Below are 20,932 nucleotides of genomic sequence, written 5' to 3' on the forward strand. Positions count from 1 at the left end.
ATCACAACCTCCCAGTCGATCCAGAGCAATGATCAGCCCGTTTAGATCTGTTCGGCGCCCCAGGCCTGGTCGGTCTCGCGCATGTTCGAAGGGGGCTCGATGGAGGGGACGAATTCCAGAGCGAGGTAGCCGACGCCGATGAATCCGACGATGGAACCGGCAATGTAGCGCAACACGTGGTCGTGCAGGAGAATCGAACCGACGAAGATGTAGACTGTGATTGCCCGACCAGTCAACAAAGCGATTCGAAAGGGTCTAGATCAACCAACGCAGCAGAGGAGACACTTACAAACACCTCGGCCAAGGAACGAGAACAGGAAGGAGGCATAGCGGTAGACATAGTCGGGGACGTTGGGCAGGAATTCCAGCCCACCGATCACTGGACAGGGATTCATCAGTATCGTGTTCCCGCTTTGGGCTAGTCGGTCCAGTCGATCCATTACTTACGGAGTCCGAAGATGATCACATATGCTCCCACGATGATGGAGCCCAAGGACGGAGGGAAGAATTGGGCAATACCGCCCAAGACCATGATCACGCCGACGGCGATGTTGATGATCCGGCTGCCACTGATTAGCTGCTGCTTCTATAGCCCCGTGGCCATTCACGCGCCATCGGATCTCGGAGGATATCGTACAAGATGTTAGAGAGATCCATTTTGATGAGTGTCGGGGTAGACAAGATTCCGCAATCGACTTCGGAGGTGTAAACAAGGTGTCTTCGGAGGAAACGGTAGGTATATGTTCTGAGTAAAAGCAAGCGTTAGGAAACCATGTATCTAGGATGGATCAACTCTTGGTCCGGCGTGCGGTCGACGAAAGTCGAGGCTGGGAATGTCGTAGCCTGAGCTGAGCTGAGCTCGTGGTAGTGGACCTGCCACTGGAGCACAATGAAGCACCGAATCGTCGCGTGACAGGCAGTGGCTCTATTGGCTGGTATATGACCTTAGGGGACAGGGGGTAATCACCGTACCAAATGAAGCTTCTCAGCAAGCCAGAGCAGGAAGAAAGTGTGGAATAGCAAGGAGATGCGAGACTCAGGCATCCCGTTGTTGCGCCGTCGCAAGCAGCGGGTCTGCCAAGAACGCCGTGGCTGACTCAGCGTCCGGATGCGTGCCTCAGGCGTGACAGCTGGGATCGCTGTCTCCGGAGAATTCCTCGATCTACTCCGTAGTACTATGTTTATCTCGACAACTAAGTTCGATACAGGATTGCTACATACAGGCTGACTACACCAACAGCTCGCCCTGCCTATTCTCCAATCTCGCAACGGACAATCCGTTCGCTAAGCGGCTCATCTTCATCGAGTCCTGTTCCAGCTCCGAGTAGATGGCATCCAAATCGGTGCCCAGTCCCACCTGATCGGCCGTTTTCAGGCTTCGTGTGTCGACGAACGGGGCAATGGAAGGCCAGACGCTCTGAACATTGTTGAAGAAGAGCTCGACGCCGAGGTCCCCGAGTCCTTTGATCTCTTTGATCAGCTCGCGTGTTCTAGCTCGGTCATGATGCGCCTTTTCCCAGAGATTGTTCAAGTCCCCATCTATGTCGGTTAGACAATGCTAGACACTTCAAGGTAGTTGTCGTAGAAAGCATAGGAATGACAATAAAACATACCATATTTCTCATCCACAAAATGCGCCAGATCCCCGAGATTCGTCGCCCCCTGCTCCCGATACCGATTATATCCCCCATCCCTCAGCACTGCCGTTCTCTCTTCCCAGCTACTCTCCCCCAGCTTGTGGATATCGTGATACCCAACCTCAATGACCTTGCTGATGGCCCGCTGCGACAAGTCATGTGAAATCGGCCGCGACTTCAGCATCGCGTCGATGACCATCGCAAGCACCGTGTCCGCCGACGCCGTGAGAGGCTCCTTGCCTATGGACGTGCCGTCCAGCGGTGCTCGGCCCAGCTGATCGATGGCTTTCTGTACCTCGGGGTGCTGGTGCTGGTGCTGGTGCTTTTTGTCCGCTCCTTCTTCCTCGTCCAATGCCGCTGCGTCGTTCTCTTGCTCGTCGGGCTCGACGTCTTCGTCTTCGTCGACCTCGTCGACTTCCTCCTCCTCTTGGACCGCTCCCTCTCCGTCGTCGCTTGCATCCCTCTCATCAAATTCGCCCGTCTCGTCCTCTTCGTCGAAGTCGTCCTCGTCGGCGGCCGCGGACGCCTTGGCTGATTTGGCGGGCGGCTGGTCCTCGTCTTCTACTGGGTTTTGGTCCTGGTCCTGGGCTTCGTTCTTCGGTGCTGGCTTTTGTGTGGCGGAGATGTACTGGAGGTCGCGGGAGTTGCGTTTGCGCTTCAGAGCGGCGGTGCTTTCGTCGGTTTCCGGGTACTCTTCTACTTTTGGGGGGTTGTATTTCATTTTGGCTGTGAAATTGAGTTGGAGGATCGAATTGATGAGCAATTGGATGGTTTGTTGGTGTGGATTTCAGATGGAGGAATGGATGGTTGAGTCTGGGGTAGTCCGGGGTATAACTATGAGCCAGGTGCATGTGGTGACGTCGTGATGATGAAGGTGCCATCTCCGCTATCGGGGCGTGGGTGATGGATCCATCCTGGCTTTTCTAATTGGGGGTTTGTTTTCAATGTCATGTTGATGTTCATTCAGTCTTGTCTAGGTCGTGTCTGGCGTATCTATGGTGTACGTATGTATATACTACTCGTACGACTCAAGCTTACAGCTTGGCGCGGTCTCTCCGCTGCGAGAGCACCTCGTTGGCGAGCTTCACTGCTTCCGCGGCACATCCGTACGAAGCCTGGTATCCAAATCCTCCGTGGCCGTAGTTATGCACCACGGCCACCCCGTCGACCTTGTCGATTTCTATACGCGGTCCACCATCCCGCAACGGCCGCAAACCGACCCCGTGCCGGATGATGTCTAATCCCTCAATGCCCTGGCCCTCGCGTACTAGATCTGGCCGCAGCGCAATAGCGCGTTGCATGATGCGCACCGCCAGGTTCGGGTCGGGCAGCGGATCCCACTGGTCTTTCTGGTAGGAACCGCCGATGACGGTGCCGCCGCCTGCCGCCCGAGTCATCATGTAGACGAGCTCATCTGGCGCATCGTCGGTGCCGGAGATCGAGACCATGGCGCCGGGGTCGTTCCGCACGACGACGATCTGACCTCGGCCAGGGTGCAGCTTGTCATCATTAACGCCGCCCAGCTTTTTGGACGAGAGCCCTGTGCAGTTGATCACCAGGTCGGCTTTCTTGCCGCTGTGGTGGGCGTCTGCGGCCTCGGTGACGTGTTTAAATACGCCGCGCTTGAAGATCGCGCCGTTTTTGCGACATTGGCCCACCAGCCAGGGGAGGTAGACCGCCGTGTTGATGCACACGGAGGTGAATCTAGATGCATTGTCGGCACCAGGGGGAAGTTGATCGTCGGGGACGTTCCGGAACTGGAATAGATTAGTCCTGTTTGTTTCGACAGAGTAACTTAAGGAGCGACATACGTTGGGAACGACATCCTTATACCAGGGGTCTTTCTCCGTCAGCTCGGCGAACCACGTTCCGGTCGGGGGTTGGCTGTCCTTTTCACGATTGTTTACGATCGCCTCTGGTCATGATCAGAAATCGTCTGTTACAGCGAGGACATCGACAGACCTTGGAAATGGACCCCCGCGTCCAAATGGTTCTCCGCCAAATCTTTCAAGGCCGGCCAGGTCTCTCGCTCCCATCGGGCATGGGCGCTTCCGGGGACCCCAACCCTGTCGCCGGGTTAGTTTCAGACCAGTCTAGACGGTGGATGCAGACATACGGAAGGTAATTGGCGCCCGCCCACGGAGAGCAGTATTCGATGTCATAGTCGCCGGGCATGTGCTTGGCGACCACGGTGATGGAATTGGAGTCATCCTTGGATAAGAGATAGGCCGTGGTGAGTCCGGAGACCCCGGCACTGAGGATATGTCAATTTGCATTGAATGCGAGGTGCAGGGCATCGACGTACCCCAGGATGACGACGTTGTTTTTGGCGGCCATCGTGGTATTGCTTACGTGGGTACGGAGTATAAAGATTAAAGAGTAGGTCGTAACTATGGAGCAGGGAAGAAGAATGCGGGGTAAGAGTGGGAGAAGGGGAGACCTCGTGCAGGTCAATGAGAACAAAGAAAGAACGAGGACATCAAGGGCAACAGGCCGAGAGAAGGGATGAATTTAAGAGGCAGCATGATTCCCGGCGGGAAGACAACAAAACACCGGCGGACGAGAGGAGAGGCTGGGAATCCCCGGATGCGGAGTAAGACGGAGAATACGGCCTCGGGATTGTGGTGAGTTTGAATCAGTATTCAGACACAATGGGGTTGTTGACACCGTGTTAGACAGTGTCACATAGAGAGAGTCACGAAAGTAAAAAGAAAGAAAAGAATAAAAGAAGAAAGAAAGAAGAATCAAAGAAGAAAGACAAAAAAACCATGAAATCATCAGCTCCCTCACGTGGCCGCAGCCAATCACACCGCGCCGATCCGCTGACCGCCTCGCGTACTTCGCGTTGTGCGAGTCGCCTTTCGCTCTCTTTCTCTTCATCCCAACCCTATCCTGATCCTCGATCTCTCGTCGACCTCGTGTTTTCCCTCTCTTTCTCTCCTCTCTCCTGGTTCCCCCCCCTCATAATTCCCTTCGTTCTGCCCTCTGCTCGACGAAGCTCCGTTCTGTCCTTCGTCTCCCTCTTCTCCCAAATGCGGGCCTTTCGTCGGGCAGAGCTACGTTCCAGTCATGGCGGATGTTCCCAACGGTGGCAGAATCGTGCCCATTGTCTCGCCGGCCCGTCAGCAGCAGCTCTACGCCCTGCCCTCGCCTCCCGCTGAGCCCGCCGACGACCTCCCTCAATCCCTGCCTCCCTCCACGCGTCCCAAACCCGACGACCCGGCATGTCTGAAACTCCCGTGTCTCACCGAGTTAGGGCTCTATGCTCTGCCCACCGAGGGTGACGGTAAGCCTTCCCGTCTCCCGTTTGCACGGCTGTCTGCATTTTGGCGTTGCAACCATGGCTTGCAATGGCTGCATCGACGTCGAGATCTCGATCGATCTATATATAGATCGACCCATTTTGGGTTTGGCTAACGTCCGTCCTAGGCAATTGCCTGTACTACGCGCTCTCCGATCAACTCTATGGCGACTTCTCTCACGCCGACCCCATTCGCATCCGTCTCGCCGACCATATCGCCGCCAATCGGGACTACTTCATGAGCTTCATAGCTGCCGTCGGTGGGGAGCGCCGGGCGCCTAGACGGGCTGCCGCGTCCGCCGCTCGGCATGCTTGTCGCTCCTCTTCCTCCGCTAGTCCGGCGCCCGTCGCGGTCTCGGCCAAGGACAAGGAGCGCAGCTTTGATTCCAAGGTCGCCGAGTCGCGGAAACGGGGTGTCTGGGGTGGAGCCGAAGAGATCCAGGCGTTCTGCCAGTCGTTCAAGAAAGACGTCAATGTCTACACTATGTATGGCATCCAGAATTTCCGTGATGTCCATGCCCCCGACGAGGAAGAACGAGAGACCGTCCATATTGCTTTTCACGTAAGACTCCGATCCTTGTCCTGCGCAGCACCGCCTCTGACTCTACCAGGACTTTCACCATTATTCTTCCGTACGGCATACGCATGGCCCCCACGACGGCTTGCCACAAATCCCCAAATACGATAAAGCTCTCGAAAAAGAGGCTTCTGCTGCCCCGAGCACGGTCGTAGACCTGGCCAGTCCGTGGAAGATCTCGGCGATCCAGGAGGGCCTCGGCGGCAAGTATGACCGAGACGCCATCGTGGAAATGCTTCAACAATGTCGAGGCAACATTGACCGAGCCTTCACCAATCTACTGGGTGAGGGTACGACCACGCAGCAGCCCGCAGAGTCGACCTCTCGGGCGATCATGAAGTCACGTCTCCAGCCATCTTCCTCGTCCCGGTCCTCGTCGCCCTTCAGCACGGGGAGTAAACGCTCCGCCGATGACAGCGACTCGGAGGAGAATCCCCGCCCGGCCGTTCGGCGCAGTCGAGCCCGTGAGCAAAAGAGACGGATTCTCCCGGACGTCACGGTGGGGATCGCCTTCCGGGACGATCAAAACGATCTGGTTTCTCTTCGACTGCGAGTCAGCCCGGATGCGGTCGCGGAGAAGACGATCACCAAGCAGAATGTAGACGGAGAGAACTCGACGGAGGCTGAACCCGAAAAACCACAGCCCGTCATCAAAGACAAGAAACCCAAGGCTAAACCTAAGGCTGTTGTCGGAAGTGGGATCTCCAGTCAGCCGAGTGAATCGAGTGAAGATCGAAAACCACGACGCAGCCAACGCATCTCGCGCAGCCGCAACCCTCCCCCAGCGGCTTAACCTCACCCCTCTACCCTTTTGCCTACCTTTTCGCCCTTCTTTGGATGAATTTCGTCACGCATACGAATGTCACGACCCCTCATACACTTTGGCTTCCGGCAGTTCTGGGTTGCATTTCAAAGCGCGTTGGGAGTTATTTATTCTTTCTGTTTACCCGCTTTAGACACCTGGATTACTTTTTTCCCATTAGCGACAAGCGGTTGATTTATTTACAGATATCGATCTAAGATGATATCATCAAGTTACGACTTTCCTTTCTCTCTCATACACACGTCCACCACCTTTTCTCTCTTTTCTCCACATTCCAAAGGCGTTGAATCCGGGTGGCATACATCGATTCGAAACGATTGCATTGGGAGGCTTTCTCTGCATCAAAAAAAGTTCTACAAATCTTCCTTGGTGTCTTCATCTGCTTTTTCCACATCTTTTGAGATCTACTCGTTTCCCAGGAGGAAACGATCCGTCTTTCGTCAGCACTACTTGCATCCCTGGCTCTGGTCATTCACCTTGGTCTTTCTTGCCTTGGCCTTTGTTTTTCGCTGGTTTCTCCTGGACTTGGTGAAGCGCTGGCTCTACGGTTCTACGGTATCTGGATAGATCGGGCTTAGAGACTTGAATATATTACATGATGCTGGCTTTCTTTTAAACATCTAACGTCTATGGTATTTTGTAGCTTGTAGGCAGGGTTTAGGTTGGTTTGAGATGTTCCTGGTTCGAATATAAGTAGTCTGAGTTAATTAAGGTTCCCTGGAGGAAATCTACGGTTGGGTTGTACTTCTGATTTTTGGGCTCGTCTATCACAATCACCGGGTTAATCAATTAGCTTGACTCAAACACAGGAGAGGAGGGGGGGAAGTACACAGCAGAGCCGTGGCATGTAATAGATAGGTAGGTGGCTGGGATCCATTCATGCGGCAGGGCCTTGTTTGTTCGTTTGTTTCTAAGACCGAGCTGAGCAGGGATATTCCCCCATAGCATAATGCATGTGCTATGCAATGCGTCTTGGGGAGGGAAGGGGTTCGGAAAGACTACTTGGTTTCTCTGGCTATCTTTCTGTCTGCCAGTTTATCGACCTGGTAGTGGTCAATTCGTTGCTGTCGATGTATTTCTATTCTCTTTGGGCTACTACTATAATATTCATATGGGATGGAATCTGATGGGGTAGTAGTAACTAGGTGAGTTACGAACAGGAGCAGATTTGTTAATTGGAGATATGCTTATTGTGTATTGTTGGTCTTGTTGAAAAGAGTTAGATTATGTATGTTGTATTATATCATGTGATACGATCTCTAAACCTCCCAAAGAAGCCATCCGGTCCAGTAGTAGACTCCAAAAAGAAAATGAGGTAGATAAATGATTCGTTAAGTACATTATTCTGCGCATGTTCGTATGCTTATTCCATGCATACATGCTCAGACGACGACGGACAATCCCAGCAATGGATTATGCAGGTCCAGGCTTCTCAGTCTATAAAGTTCTCTGAGAACACAAATGAGAGTAGATTGCAGTAAATCAGATGATGTGGGTATGGAGGGGGAGGTCTGGTTAGGAGACAGGGATTGCTCTTCCTGGCTCCTAGAATACGGGGATCCCCTGAAAATAGTCTAGCGAGTCACACTGGTGCTCACTAGCTGGTAATAACACCGTGTGTCATAACCACCAGTAATAGTTACTGCCAAAGGGCGGGCAAGATATGGGATCTTGACCAATGTAGTAGCGGCGCGTGGTCGACAACGCTATCATCGTAGGATGTTCTAGCTGTGGTATGTCCTTAAACCAACCGCCTAACTGCGCTTGCAGGAGTCTGGATATAATTCCCAAACAGACTCAAGTAACGGTCGATGGGCGGGTCGAAGGACGGGAAAAGTCCGGTCGTAGGCGCACGCCCGGAGAATAGCACAGGTTGTACAGCTCGTCGACATATGTGTTGGACGCCATGTCACCGGCAACCACAGTTGTATGCGACGCATGTCGTCCCAATGTGGACTCGACCGTGGGCTCCGCCAGCTTAGCGACATCGACCTTCACTTCTCGGCGGACCATGATCTCCGGGGTCAGGGTCTTGTCGGCAAGAGACTCTTGCGAAACATTCTGGGCTTCGGATCCGGGTTGTTTGCGCTGCCAGAATCGCCGGGTGGATTTAGTGGAGGGCGCGACCTGGGTGATGTCGGATTCAGTGGCCGAGCTGGTGCGCACATTCGAGTAGAAGAGTTCCTGGCCGAGCTCCTTGGCGAACCCACCGGAGTCGGCAACGCCGTCGTTCACTTGTTGCTGGACACGGAACAGTCGGAGGGGCGTGAAGGTGAAATCCGGGTTGGAAACCTGCGTGTCGAGAGATCCGACGACACAGAACGGCAGGAGCACGCAGTTCTGTCCGTCGGCGATGTTTGGACTGCGGCAGGGCGCGATCAGAGGACGCGCTGAGAACTTGGACGCGGCGTTGACATCGGGGGGAAGGGCAGAGGACATCTCTGACATCGCTCGGATCATTTGCTCGCGGAACTCGTCCACTTCCTTGTATGACCGGGCGGTATCAGATTTCAACCAATCTAAGCACGTCGAGATGGCCCATCCTTCCATATGCGCGATCAATTCTAGGTGGTGGATTTGAAGTCGTTTGGTCGGTAAGGACACCGACGGCAGTGGATTCCCGATACCTTTCGCGGTGAGAACCTCGAAGTGATCATGGATCGTAGGACGCATGACGAAAGAAATGAGATGAACTCCCGGCTCGTAGTTTCGACTGGAAGTAGCATAGTCGCGCATATCGCGTAGATGACCGCCCAAAGCGCTGGTAGGAACGTGCATGCGGCGAGCCATGATCGAAGTAACGTTCTCGATTGTGGTGAACCGAAAGCCTGCCGAGGCCATGCGAGTGGCTTCCTGCTTCTTAAGCTGACGCACTGTGAACAGCAACTGACCCTTGCCGGCCCGCAGCCGTGAGTATCCCATGGCACGCGAGAAGCGCGAGTACGGGGCAGTAGTAGCCAAGACATCGTCGTAGAGCATACCCAGAGCCGGCAACGGTTGTCGGACTTCATCGGCAAGATCCTGGGCAGCCACGCAGAAGTGGCGCTTGAACAAATCGTCGAAGTTGGACTGCAGTTCCGTGTCCTGATCGGAGACAACGCCCTTGGAAATGTAGTGTTCCATCATCGCCTCGTCCGATTCGATACGACCTCTCATGAAAGGAATGACATCCTTGACCAACCCCCAGTTCCTACTCGCTCGGAAGGCCCAGAGAAAGGCGGGGTGGGTTCGGGTCAGATCATCGTCATTGAATGTCTATATTTCTCGCATTAGTATGAGAACGTTGTCAAGAGAAGGGCATCCCACATACTCTACCAATGTAGCGGTCGACGATCTTCCGACTAGGGAGATGGGCGTGCGGCGTCACCATGACTCGGCCTTCAGGATCGAAGAAAGCACAGGTCAAAACCAACTGTTGAGCCCGGGATCTCGATCGCCTGTGACTTCCACCAGCAGCGATGGCACAAGCGGACAACACTCCGCAAGCAGCGCAGGCCTACATTTGTCAGCAAGGATCCCCAGCGTATATGATCAAGAAAACTGACCAGAACGGAGCAGATGATGACGGTCTGGCTTCGAGATAACTGCCCACCATGTCTCATGCTTTCGTCGTGTTCCTTGTACGTCGTACCCACTGCGGCCGTCCAGTGCATGCCCGAGACGGCAGCAGCAAGAAAACATCCACATAGCCCTCGTCTCCACCAACTATCAGTCCAGGTCGCTCTCCATCGGAAGAAAACACCAAGCGCGGCTGTGCTGGCGAAAACGGCGATGATGGCAGAACCGGCGACATTCCCAGCGGCATAAGAGCATCTGTAGTTGGCAATACCAAGTTGACCGACATAATGCATACCACAGACCGAACTGCCCGTCAGTATGCCGCCCGTCAGGATTCGGAGGTATCCGGCTTTCTCGCTGGCACCGATGGCGTAGAAGGCTGTGAGAAGAACGATCACGGGTAATACGAAGGAGACGCCGGTGAAGGTCATGCTGTAAAGGATCTGGATATTAGGTTCCCCATCGCCCAGCACAATCGCTCGGTTTCCAATAAAATGCATGCACCAAATGCCGATGCCACCCATGGTGATTGAGGACGTGAGTAGAAGATACCTAAGTGCAAGGTCAGATATGAACATCTGTTCGTCCAGTTAACGTGACATACCAGTTATACAAACCAGCCCTTGAGGTCCGTCGATGGAGAAGTTCCAACGTGGTAGTGCATCCCATCACACTGACCACATAAGACAGGAAGATGTAGCCAGCGAGGTATGACACCCCGACGTTTGCCCCATATTGGCGGACGTCTGCATTCGACATTTTGCGAATGAGATGTAGTTAAGCGCTCAGGAGTTTGGCAGGGTCATTGAGCAGGGGTTATCGTAAGGAGTGTGTAGAAAGAGTGTCCAGACGCATTTGTATCTGAATAGAGCCACCAGGGAAATCTACAAGGCTGGAAATGAGAGGATAGGCAACCCCAAGAAAGAGTCCAGGAAAAGAAAAAACAAAGAATTAAGGTTGGTACATAAGCAGGACCGGATCATCCACGCGGAGGGCCAGATAATAATAATAAATAATGGTGTTAATCCAAGGCCCTAAAGTTGAACTAACCCCTGGTCGAAGGCTCCTCCAGGTTCCAAGGGTATAATGTAGCGGCGAATGATTATTGGAAGACAAGACGAGGGGAGGACTAGTCCGTCGCCTTCTGCCTCGGGTGCCGATTGGTCTCCTATATACCCTGGTTCACCCATGCACGTTAATTTATCAGGAGCGCTTAAGCAGAGACATTTAGTCCGGTTTCATGGACCACTAAAAGAAGCCGCGAGGGGTGGGAAGAATCGTGGGCTCCATCGTAATCGCTGGAATGAGTCGAATCGCAGTTAGGTGCGGACAGTCCGGGCAGATTGGATCTACGGAGTATAGATCAGAGATCGTAGTTGGGTACAGGGAACGATGGGGCAAAAGGGCACTGGCAATCAGAATCCAGGCCAGCCGGACCTGCGGGAAAAGGATCCGGAATTCGGGAACGTGGTTGGTCAAAGTCTGCTTCGGTTCCTTTTTTTTTTTTTTTTTTTTTTTTTTTTTTTTTTTGTCTGGTGGGTGGTAGGTGGATATCAATCAAAACGCATTCTCCGTGTCAGAAAGATGGGTCTGGGCCATGAGCATCTGGCGTATCGACGTTGGCGAAAGGCCTTCTCGAAGGCGCTAACCAAAAACTCAGCTGCGCCGCAGCATTCTTAATTAATTGTGTCGCTCTTCTCCGATTCGCAAGTCTTCAGCCGAGGCAGCACGGACGAAAAGAAATTTGCAATCATTTTTGAGCGTAAACATTCCTGAACGGGAATGGCCTTCAGAAAAAGGTCTTATTATTATTCCGCGGGACAACAATGCAAAAGTCAAAGTGGATGGAGGGAGGGATCCAAAATGCTGGGAATCCCATCCGTACTAGGGCATAGCCTCATCGGGAATATCGGGCCATGACCATGGTAGATACGTAATTGTTTGGGATCCTGTTAGTTCGTCGACCATGTTGGAAAAGGCAGTTAAACCAGCAAAGTCAACAAAGCCTCTACTCCATCGTCAGGGCTGGTCAATTGCCGGAATCGACATTGATGAACGGCAGTTTGTGCCCAAATGTTCGCCACATGAAACTCTGGCATCGAACTGAAATTGAGGCAAACCGACGGTGAAGCATGTGGTCGAGGGTGAACGGTTAGCCTGACTCGTTAGCGCACGCTCCAGTGTTTAGGCGGGTTAGCAAGCGACGCAGGCGAAACTCTACCGGAGGAGTTCGCTGACACGCCAGGACCAGGTGACAATCAAGCGAGATCATAAGACTCATGGACCGGGTGAGACATCAATTAATCAATCCGGCGTGAGGGGTGGAGTCTTCGAAAAACAACAGACCAGATCGGAGCCAATGCGAGGGGAGGAAGGAGGAATTCCGAAGGCGTGGGACGGTTGAACGTGGGCGAGAGAAGCAAACGAATCTCTCGCCCGACGAGACGGACTTGGCTCCAGTCCGATCGGATCTCCGCTAGTCCGGATGGGGTTAGCGCGGAGGGAGTCGCCACGGGCCTGAACTCGCTTGTTTCATTTACCATCTCTACTCCGGAGTACGGAGTACGATGTACAGTAGTAGTGGTCATCAACTTATCTGCTGCACAATCGGCTCTACTCGTATTTCCAATCCTCATCACTAGCCCGTGTCACTAGCCCCGAGACTCGTGTTCCTCGATTGACCATGCCTATTTGGCCTGCCCCAAGGATCACTAACCCAAGCGTCAAGCTTCCAACAGGGTTCCCAATCCATTCGGACGCCACGCTGGAGTAATTCGGCGATATCTTAGCTATTCCTTGCCTCAGGAATGTCGAAAAGGGATAAAGTCTCCTATCCCCTGAGCTGAGCAGTCGTATCCTGCACGTCAAACACTACGTCCCCATTGTATGAAACAACCAGGATCATTCACCCCAAAACCACCAAGAATAGAAACCTGCCAGACCTCACGCAAGACACACATACCACGTTCCCCGTGTTCTGGCCTGGGCAGAGCCGCCCCTTGTCATAGTCGATCTACATACCACATACGTAACCCATTCCATCTCATGCTCAAGCTGAACAGACAGCGAAAGCATCAACAAACAAACCAAACAACCGGATATAGATCCCTGTCACTATAGCGCCACCTCATTTAATTCAAATGCACGAGCTGTTTTGCTATCAACTTAGTCCCTCCGACTTCCGTCAAGCCACCAAACATAACAATGTGCATTGTCAATGTTCCGGTATTCCGGTAGCAACTTCAATCATCTGCTGTCTCTATACTTCTGTTTCTATCCTACCAACCAAGATGCATCATAGAAGATCCTACTATACGGGGCATGCTCCGTACTACTCCGTAAACACCCAAGACGGCGTTCGGAACGCTCGGTCTCGACTGGACCGGGTTCCCTGTAGTGGCAATTTAACGTGTCTGACATCTGCCAATCCCATCCGCTCCCTTGGGTTCCGTTAATATCAATTAATCTATTTCTCTAGGCGGTAAGCATCGTGTTCCTGGCTCCATTCCGGTAGCTAATAGCTGTTCCTACAGAGCAGTTCCTACCAGGAGTCAGGAGCCAGGAGGTAGCTGCGTACTGCGTATGCAGTGTGTAGTATCTTATATCGCCACCATAGTATTAGTTTCATCATCGACATCATCTTGATCCTAACTAGGAGATTATTTCCAACAAGATAGATTAATTAATCAAAGATCATCCCGAAAGAGTTAATGCATGTTTACATTATGCAACAAAAACACACTTCCTCGGCGCCCTGACTATCTCGCAATCCAAAGTCTAGACCGATTAATCAAAACATCATAGCTCCAGCGACGGAGCCGATGGAGATTCCCACGTAGTACTCCATAGTCAACAAAAGATCTGCAGACCAGGCTGAGCTGAATTACGGAGTCATCCGTACCCACGGTGTCTACGGTCTATACCGTCGCTCTTTCATAGAACTAGACGGTAGGCGACTCCCAGCGGAATACCCTGTCCGCCGGAGATTAATCATAGTTAATGTAATTAGAATAGCCCATCACCGCGTCGATTATATCACACCCCAAGTACACCTATGCCTAGACCCCAGAGCCCCTATGCACATGCACCATGCACACGGAACAGACACTAGGGAATCGACCATCGAATCAAACCATCTCGATCCATCTCCTCCGATCCGAGATCTCGTCCCCGAGTCTTCTCCGGCCGGATGAATCCTGCGTCAGCACTTGGGCCCCCCCTCCACCCCTTTCTTAGCCCCCCTGTCTAGCGGCTCAACTACGCCGTAGTTAATGGACTAAACTGACCCGGGTAACTATCTTGCATTTGACGCGCGAGACACTCACTGCGGACGACGACGCTAAACGGTCTCCCCGAAGAGTTAAGTCAGGGACTGGGACTGGGATCAGCCCATTTCTGTTGCTGTCAGTTGCGATCGGCACGGCGATGCACGGAGGCGGGGTGGAGCTGACGATCGGAATTATGCCGTTCTCTTGGGTTCTCGTGTTCTTGCTCCTACTGGAGTATGTGGGAGAGACGGTGTCGGTATAGCGTACAAAGTAGTTAACTATTGGAGGTGGTTTGGTTTGGTTCGGGGTAGGCTGCTTCGATATTACTTTGACTTTTTCTCCTGACATGGATGTTCCTACTACGCCTATCTCAGTACGTCGTACTCCGTGGAATAGAGCACACCCAGCATTAAACACAGTACCTACTGCGGAGGTACTCACTGCCCAGTGGACGAATGATGCAGCAAACGCCACAAACGCAAACCCGCTGCCAGCTGGCCAGGCACAGCCAATAACATGCACCATCGGGCCCTGCATTTACATTTCCACTGCGTCGGCGTTGCAGTGCATTGCATTCCCCTGTAATGCTACATAACTCGTGCCGAGCGCCGGCCAATGGCTCCCTAGTATGCATGATTGCGGATATGATGGAGACCCTGTGTAGCCGAGACCTAGGGACTCCATTATGCCTAGAGTAGGGGAGTTGGGACTAGGGTTCAGCTGGAGATTTCTTCTGTCTCTATTTAGGATTTAATCTATTTAGCAAGGGGGAGGGGGCAGTAATTAAATTATGCAGGCTAATAGTACCCTGTGTGCTGGCAGGCATCCTTGTTGATTGTGCATGGGTGCGAAGGTATTAGTTGAGTTGTTTGGTGGACTAAGCGAGATACCTATTGATCAGGTTGTCTTGGGCTAGGGCTGGGTCTCCTTTGTAGATCAATTATTCTCCTATGGTGTAGGTACTTTTACTCTAGGCTTTAGGACGACTCTACAGATACTCATGTAGATATCGCAGACTTCCCGATTTCAGAGTTTCCTTCTTCACCAGCCTCCTGCCATCTTTGCTCCAATTTATCTAATCTAACATTCCCATAATGCACAACATTCACGAAAACAATCTAGAGATTAGCCACATGTCAGCTTCCAGCTTATTCCGACGAATCAAGAACCGTGATCTTGACCACAAGAATGGGACACTCATATTGAATGAAATACAACACCTACCGCAACCCTGAAGAATAGAGACTATTCTACTTTAACTCAAACGATAGCATCGAGTTGCTGACCTATCCATAATCCAATCGATCCTACTAAGATGCAATTCTTCACCACCGGTCTAGCCCCCGATCTAGATGATGCATGCATGCAGATATGGCATGTTCGATTCGACCCTGGTCTGGTGTTGCCGGTTGTAAGCACTTAATTTGGATGTCCCGATGCCGTGGGTTGGTGAGATTCGTGCTTACGAAGATTAGTCGACATCTAGATACTCGAACCGAATCGTACTTAAACCGATCCGACTTCATCCAGTCTGTACAGCAACCAAGTCATAATCTTACGAGTCTACAATCGACAACAACACATGACAGCCAAAGCCAATCATATTCCAACCATTAACATAAAAACCTAAAAGGTATATCTTTCATTCAACAAAATACAAAAAAAAAAACCCCGCACTGCGTCACACGTCTAAGCAATCAGGGACTTGATGCCAGCCTCCAGGGCGGGGGGGTTGGCGCCGACGACGTCGGAGACCTTCTGGCCCTTGTTGAAGAGCATGAAGGTGGGCATGGCGCGGACGCCGAGCTCGGCGGCAACGTTGGCGAGCTGGTCCACGTCGATCTTGTAGAACTTGGCCTGGGGGTAGGTGGTGCTGAATTGGGCGAGCTTGGGAGCGATGGCCTTGCAGGGACCGCACCACTCGGCGAAGCAGTCGAGGACAACGAGGTCCTGGGACTCGAGGACCTTGGCCTTGAAGTCGGCCTCACTGGTTTCGTTAGTCATTGTTCATGCAGGGATGGTTTTCGAGTGGAAACGGGTGAGGTATGGGAATGAGCAGTGATTTCGGGAATATGAGGAGGGGTAAAGAGGGGCAGGCGAAGAATCACAAAAAAGTCACACATACGTGGTGATATCGACAACGTTTCCGCCAGCCATTTTAGCAGAGGAGGGATTGAATCGGACGGAGGGAGTAGAAGAAAAGGATCTGGTGGGAGCGAATTGGTTGTATGCGGAGACCCGGGGGATGGAGGAACGAAGAAGAGTCGATGCGATTGACGCTCTGGACAGAGATCTAGCAGAGAAGGAAGAGGAAAGGCGGAGAGACGCCACGGTGGAGGGATTAAAACTATGGAAAATCGCGAAAGATGATTAGCTCGAAATGAGGGGCAGCGAAGGAGGGGCACAAATTGGAATTTATAACGGATTGCCGGAATGACGTTGCGACCGCATGAGTAATCCGGCCGGCCGTCGCTGCGAACACGGCTGCAAAATCCAAAGACTCGACGGGGGACGCTTACCAAGAGGCTCGGGTGAGACGGAGCAGATTGGTCGTGGATTGGCTGGAATACATGGTTTTCGGTCCTTCTAGGTTACAAAGCAAATTGACTGGCTGATGGAAGATGCAAGAAAGGCTGCTAACCGGCTGAGCTGACCAGGAGAGAATCCGCAGAGGACACGAAGGTGCTGGGAGCTGCCGGCGTAAAAGCGGCGAATGGCGTGCTCCGCTGCTTATGAAGCAAGTCGGTCTGGATCGTGCGCGTGCCTCAGGCAGCCTCGGTGACAAATTCAGGCCACCATCAGGCACCAATTCTACACCTTTCTACGATACTACTCTCTGAAGTCGCAGATGACTCATTCCGATATGATTAAACAATAATAGTGTCCAAAGACAGAATCAATATGTCCATTGAATTGAAGAAAATGAGAATGCTCCAAGTCTATCGAAAGAATTTTCATCCAGAACCCTGGACACCTAGAGCCATGTTGCAATAGGCACTGCAAGCTTCATCCAAACTTCCGCTGATGTGGGGGTATCAACAAACACAAGAACTAACAAAGTCCACCAACACTAAATCCACTAAGCAGGAACATGGCGTGTGCTTAGTTCGCATTGGAGCATTCAAGAAATACAATGGTGGCAACGTCCAGTACCACCGAATGGTTGAAAGCCGTATAAAAGGGGATGGGGTCTTTTAACATATGAAAATATTGTGACAAAAGAAAATGGTCCAAAAGAGTGACTGGGGGTATATACTTCGAAACGCATATTAAATATCTAAGATAGAATCGGAGAGGCTCAGAATCTGAAGGGGGTGAATGGTCCAGCACGTCACAAGAGGATCCCGAAAAAAACGAGCTGTTCCTCAGTCATTCAAAGGCACAGCCCAATTCCTAGCACCAGCTAGTGTTTTTAATGGCCATGGCCACTGTCATAGCCGTCATCTTTAGCGAAATGATACTCGGCAGAGTGCTCCTCGATAGGACTAAACTCCTCGTCCGCAATGACGGAGTTGAGAATCCCTTCGTTCGATTTCGGTCGGATGGCTGGAGTGACGAGAACCGGCCGCCTCGCAACATGGTCGTGCCAATTCTCCTCTGCCGGTGCCGGTGCTTGAGCCATGTCGAAATCATGGTCGTGTTCGCTGACAGCGTGACTGGCTCGGAATGTCTCATCGTTGTTGGTGCTGAACTTGACCAATTCGTCACCGTTGGTGGCAACCTCGTCTTGTTTCGGGGGTTCTTCGTTGCCTTCGTCCAATCTTCTTCGGGATGAACTCAGACTGGGACGGACAGGGTTGTTGGTTCTTTGGGAGATACGGCGTAAGAATTGACCAGACATCCAAGACCCTTCGGAATCAATCGATGCCAGCGACTGGGACAAGGGTACGTTTTCCGCGTCGCCTTCCATGCTCTCGCCGGTCCAGGAATTGTGGTGGTTTCCGTTGGCATCCGGTAGGTCCACGTCGGAGCCCGGAATTGGGTATTGCGAACCGATGTGGGCAGTGGACTGGTCATTTTCGACTTCGAGTGGTTCTTCGGGAATGTCCGGTGACTGAAGACGTGAGTCAGGAGGCGAAAGTGGCTCATCTCCAAAGTGTTCGGTAAACTTGGACTGAGAGCGCTTGATGGTACCCGAATGTAGGAATGTTTTGGGAGGGACGTAAGGTGGCGGTCCAGATGACTGGGTGGACACCTTGAAAAAGGATTCATGGGAGGTATTGTTGGAAATTTCGGATCCCCGATCGTGGAATCGCTCACGGTATCTCCGCTTGAGACGTGAGCTGCCTCGCCGGAAGATCGACGATATCGTATTCATCCGTCCACTGCCGTTGTCGGACAGACGTCGCTCCGAGTCGACAGTGCGTGATAAATCTGAGGTGGATTCCCGGCCCATTCCAACCTGGGATGAGGAGGGACTGTGCAGGGTACTTCGCGACATGCCCATTTCCTGAGACGGGGCAAAGCTACGGCGCATGCCCAGCTTCGGTTCCCGGATAGAGCTGTCGTCGATGTTGCCGATAACATTAACACTTTCGGTAGAGGCGCGGACATGTCGGTGGGCTTCCTTGGAAGCATCTCGCAACCAGGAGCCGGCAGGGTCGCCGGACCGGACGACGGCCATCTCGTTGGCTTTGGACGCAGCATCGTCGCCCGCACGGTCGGCTTCAGCTTGGTCCTCGGCACCTGGCCGGCCTCGCTGAACCTGAGCACTGTCCTCTTTTTCGTCCTGCTGGACACGAGATGCAGACTCACGCTCGGCTTCCAATCTCTGCCGCTCAGCGGTCCGTTGGAGTCTACGCTGAAGTTTCTCCTGGTCTTCGATCTGCTTTCTCTCTTTTCGACGACGATCTCTTTCCAGCAGCTCCCTCAGGGCGCCCGCATCCAGGTCATCGGCGAGCCTATCGACTCTTTTCTTCGAATAGCCGGTCTCCTCCGAAACCGAGACAGCCGGTGTCTTTTCCTTCCGAGTCGACCCCTCGGATGTTTTTTGGCTCTTGGCGGTCTGCAGTCGAGGGGCTTCGACATATCGGATGACGGGACGGGGGGTCCAAGCACTGAACCCGTTCACTTTAAACGTATAGGAGTCCGCGAAATCGGAGAGTGAGGATGTAGAGTCACGCAGGGAAAGACTGAGATCGGATTGATGTCGATCAGAGCGTCGACTGTGAGTTCTCGGAGGTCGACGGGTATCGACGGAGAGGTTGTCTCCGGGTTGAGTGGAACGGTGCGGAATGTCAATCGGAGAGGAAGCCATCAGACGGATTTCTCGCTCTCGGGCGATCTCGTAGGCCTTCCGCTTGCTCAACTTTTTCTTCAGGACCGCGGGACCATTGTCGTTACGTTTCGACTTCAACAGCAGCGAAGCATTTCTCGCGATCGAGGGGGTGTGGTCCTGACCGATGGTCGAACGAGAGGCGTGGCCATCGCGACGGGAGCCTATCCGGGAGGGCTGATCCCGTGCCTCTCTCATCGGGCCAACCTGTTCGTTGTCTGACGTAGGTGGAAGGAGGCGAGTAGGCTGAGAAGGGGGCGAAGCCTCGCTCAGGGAGGTGGAGAGGTCGCCGGCGGGGTTAGAGTGTCGGTTCTTTTGTCGCTTCGACTGCTTGCGTGAAGGTTTCCTTCCCAGCTTGGTGTTATCCAAACTATGACGTTGTTCCTGCGCCAAGTGGGCATCTTCGACAGCACCGGCATCCAACTGGATGGTATGCCGCTTACTTTTCCGACCAAACGGCCATATCGCCATGGCGCCCGGTCACATACACCCCGCGCACGAAGTCAAAGGTGGACAGAGCTGAATTCGGATGACAAGTGGGCGCGGGTGACTGGAGTCATGGGTGGGAGAGGATCTCTCAGAAAGACGAAGTGGCGCGGGCACGAGACGGGGGTGGGTGGGAAGTGAAGGAGCCCCGAGGACAAGCTTCCTTGCGAAGGAAAAAAAGGTAAAAAAAAGAATTCTTAGCCAGCCAGCGAGCCGGCAAGTTAAAAAAAGGATTAATGGAGAATAATCGGAGTCAGGTTCTGAGCTCGAGGGGGAGAGTCGAGACCTGGCAAGCGACAGTTGAGAAGCTAGAAAGCAAGCACCAAACAAGATTTTTAGAAGACGGTAGGAGGGAATAGCGTTTGGAGTACAGAGGAAGTAGTAAGGATCCCCAGGTGCTGAGAGGGACCGGGGCAGCAGAACTATTGGTTTAGAACGAACGGATAGAAGAAGTAGTGAGGACTATCAGGCGGTGGTGAGACTCCAAGCCACACACCACATGGAGTGGCAAATCAAGAAAGTCCTCGAAGGAATATCGCCCCGTATGTAAATCAAACGAAAGGAACCCGGGGGAGGGGGAAAGGGAAGAAAAGGGACAACGAGGAGCGAAGGATGGAAAACAGGAAAAGGGAGAAGAGAAAAGAGAAAAGCGACAGGGAAAAAAAGAAAAAGGGAGAGCAGCAACTGCAGAGAGAGCCCGACAAAACAGACCCAAACCCCAAGACCCAGACGAGTCAAGTCAGAAGGAGGCCGTGAGCGAGGGACGGGCCTGGCGAACTAGATTATTAGTCCACTAGGAGGGACTGCGAGGGCCGAGACAAACAAACCGCCCTTTTTTTCTGGGTCACTCAACCAGGGGATCGTCTCTGCTGGTTACACCGTGACTGCCCCCGGGCCGTCGACCTGAACCAGAAGATCCGCTTGAGGTCTGCATTCTCGGCTTTGTCTTTGGTCTTGACTCTTTGCTCTTTGGTCGTTGGCCTTGGGACTTGAGCTACGGGGTCAAC

At 52.7% G+C, this 20,932-nt stretch overlaps 7 protein-coding genes across 7 annotated transcripts; 2 read left to right on the forward strand and 5 right to left on the reverse strand.

The window, feature by feature from the left end:
* Window positions 1-41: 41 nt before the first annotated feature.
* P170DRAFT_448891 (uncharacterized protein) lies at window positions 42-2,358 on the reverse strand (the record flags this gene model as incomplete). The annotated part of the gene is made up of 5 exons (XM_024851002.1): window positions 42-214; window positions 290-379; window positions 448-563; window positions 1,275-1,539; window positions 1,614-2,358. 5 exons carry the CDS (start codon window positions 2,356-2,358, stop codon window positions 42-44), a joined length of 1,389 nt encoding a protein of 462 aa, XP_024702520.1.
* A 219-nt stretch (window positions 2,359-2,577) lies between these two features.
* On the reverse strand, window positions 2,578-4,346 carry P170DRAFT_388582 (FAD-dependent oxidoreductase). Its single transcript, XM_024845847.1, has 5 exons — window positions 3,943-4,346; window positions 3,754-3,891; window positions 3,600-3,703; window positions 3,449-3,552; window positions 2,578-3,394 (listed from the first exon to the last, which is right to left on the reverse strand). The coding sequence occupies exons 1-5, from the start codon at window positions 3,972-3,974 to the stop codon at window positions 2,672-2,674; spliced, it is 1,101 nt and encodes a 366-aa protein (XP_024702521.1). The 5' UTR covers window positions 3,975-4,346; the 3' UTR covers window positions 2,578-2,671.
* A 360-nt stretch (window positions 4,347-4,706) lies between these two features.
* On the forward strand, window positions 4,707-6,308 carry P170DRAFT_448875 (OTU domain-containing protein; the record flags this gene model as incomplete). The annotated part of the gene is made up of 3 exons (XM_024851000.1): window positions 4,707-4,923; window positions 5,067-5,500; window positions 5,550-6,308. 3 exons carry the CDS (start codon window positions 4,707-4,709, stop codon window positions 6,306-6,308), a joined length of 1,410 nt encoding a protein of 469 aa, XP_024702522.1.
* Window positions 6,309-6,327: 19 nt separating this feature from the next.
* On the forward strand, window positions 6,328-6,944 carry P170DRAFT_236815 (uncharacterized protein). The gene has a single exon (XM_024842924.1). It carries the CDS (start codon window positions 6,537-6,539, stop codon window positions 6,903-6,905), a length of 369 nt encoding a protein of 122 aa, XP_024702523.1. The 5' UTR covers window positions 6,328-6,536; the 3' UTR covers window positions 6,906-6,944.
* Window positions 6,945-8,135: 1,191 nt separating this feature from the next.
* On the reverse strand, window positions 8,136-10,655 carry P170DRAFT_428432 (MHYT domain-containing protein; the record flags this gene model as incomplete). The annotated part of the gene is made up of 4 exons (XM_024847842.1): window positions 8,136-9,593; window positions 9,649-9,834; window positions 9,884-10,448; window positions 10,501-10,655. 4 exons carry the CDS (start codon window positions 10,653-10,655, stop codon window positions 8,136-8,138), a joined length of 2,364 nt encoding a protein of 787 aa, XP_024702524.1.
* A 5,198-nt stretch (window positions 10,656-15,853) lies between these two features.
* Window positions 15,854-16,421, reverse strand: P170DRAFT_412964 (thioredoxin family protein; the record flags this gene model as incomplete). Its single annotated transcript, XM_024846949.1, has 1 exon — window positions 15,854-16,421. Exon 1 carries the CDS (start codon window positions 16,166-16,168, stop codon window positions 15,854-15,856), a length of 315 nt encoding a protein of 104 aa, XP_024702525.1. The 5' UTR covers window positions 16,169-16,421.
* Window positions 16,422-17,576: 1,155 nt separating this feature from the next.
* P170DRAFT_362517 (uncharacterized protein) lies at window positions 17,577-19,910 on the reverse strand (the record flags this gene model as incomplete). The annotated part of the gene is made up of 1 exon (XM_024844528.1): window positions 17,577-19,910. The coding sequence occupies one exon, from the start codon at window positions 19,908-19,910 to the stop codon at window positions 17,577-17,579; it is 2,334 nt and encodes a 777-aa protein (XP_024702526.1).
* Window positions 19,911-20,932: the final 1,022 nt, after the last annotated feature.

This window comes from Aspergillus steynii (genome assembly GCF_002849105.1).
Source record: "Aspergillus steynii IBT 23096 chromosome Unknown P170scaffold_6, whole genome shotgun sequence".
NCBI classification, from domain to species: Eukaryota; Fungi; Ascomycota; class Eurotiomycetes; order Eurotiales; family Aspergillaceae; genus Aspergillus; species Aspergillus steynii.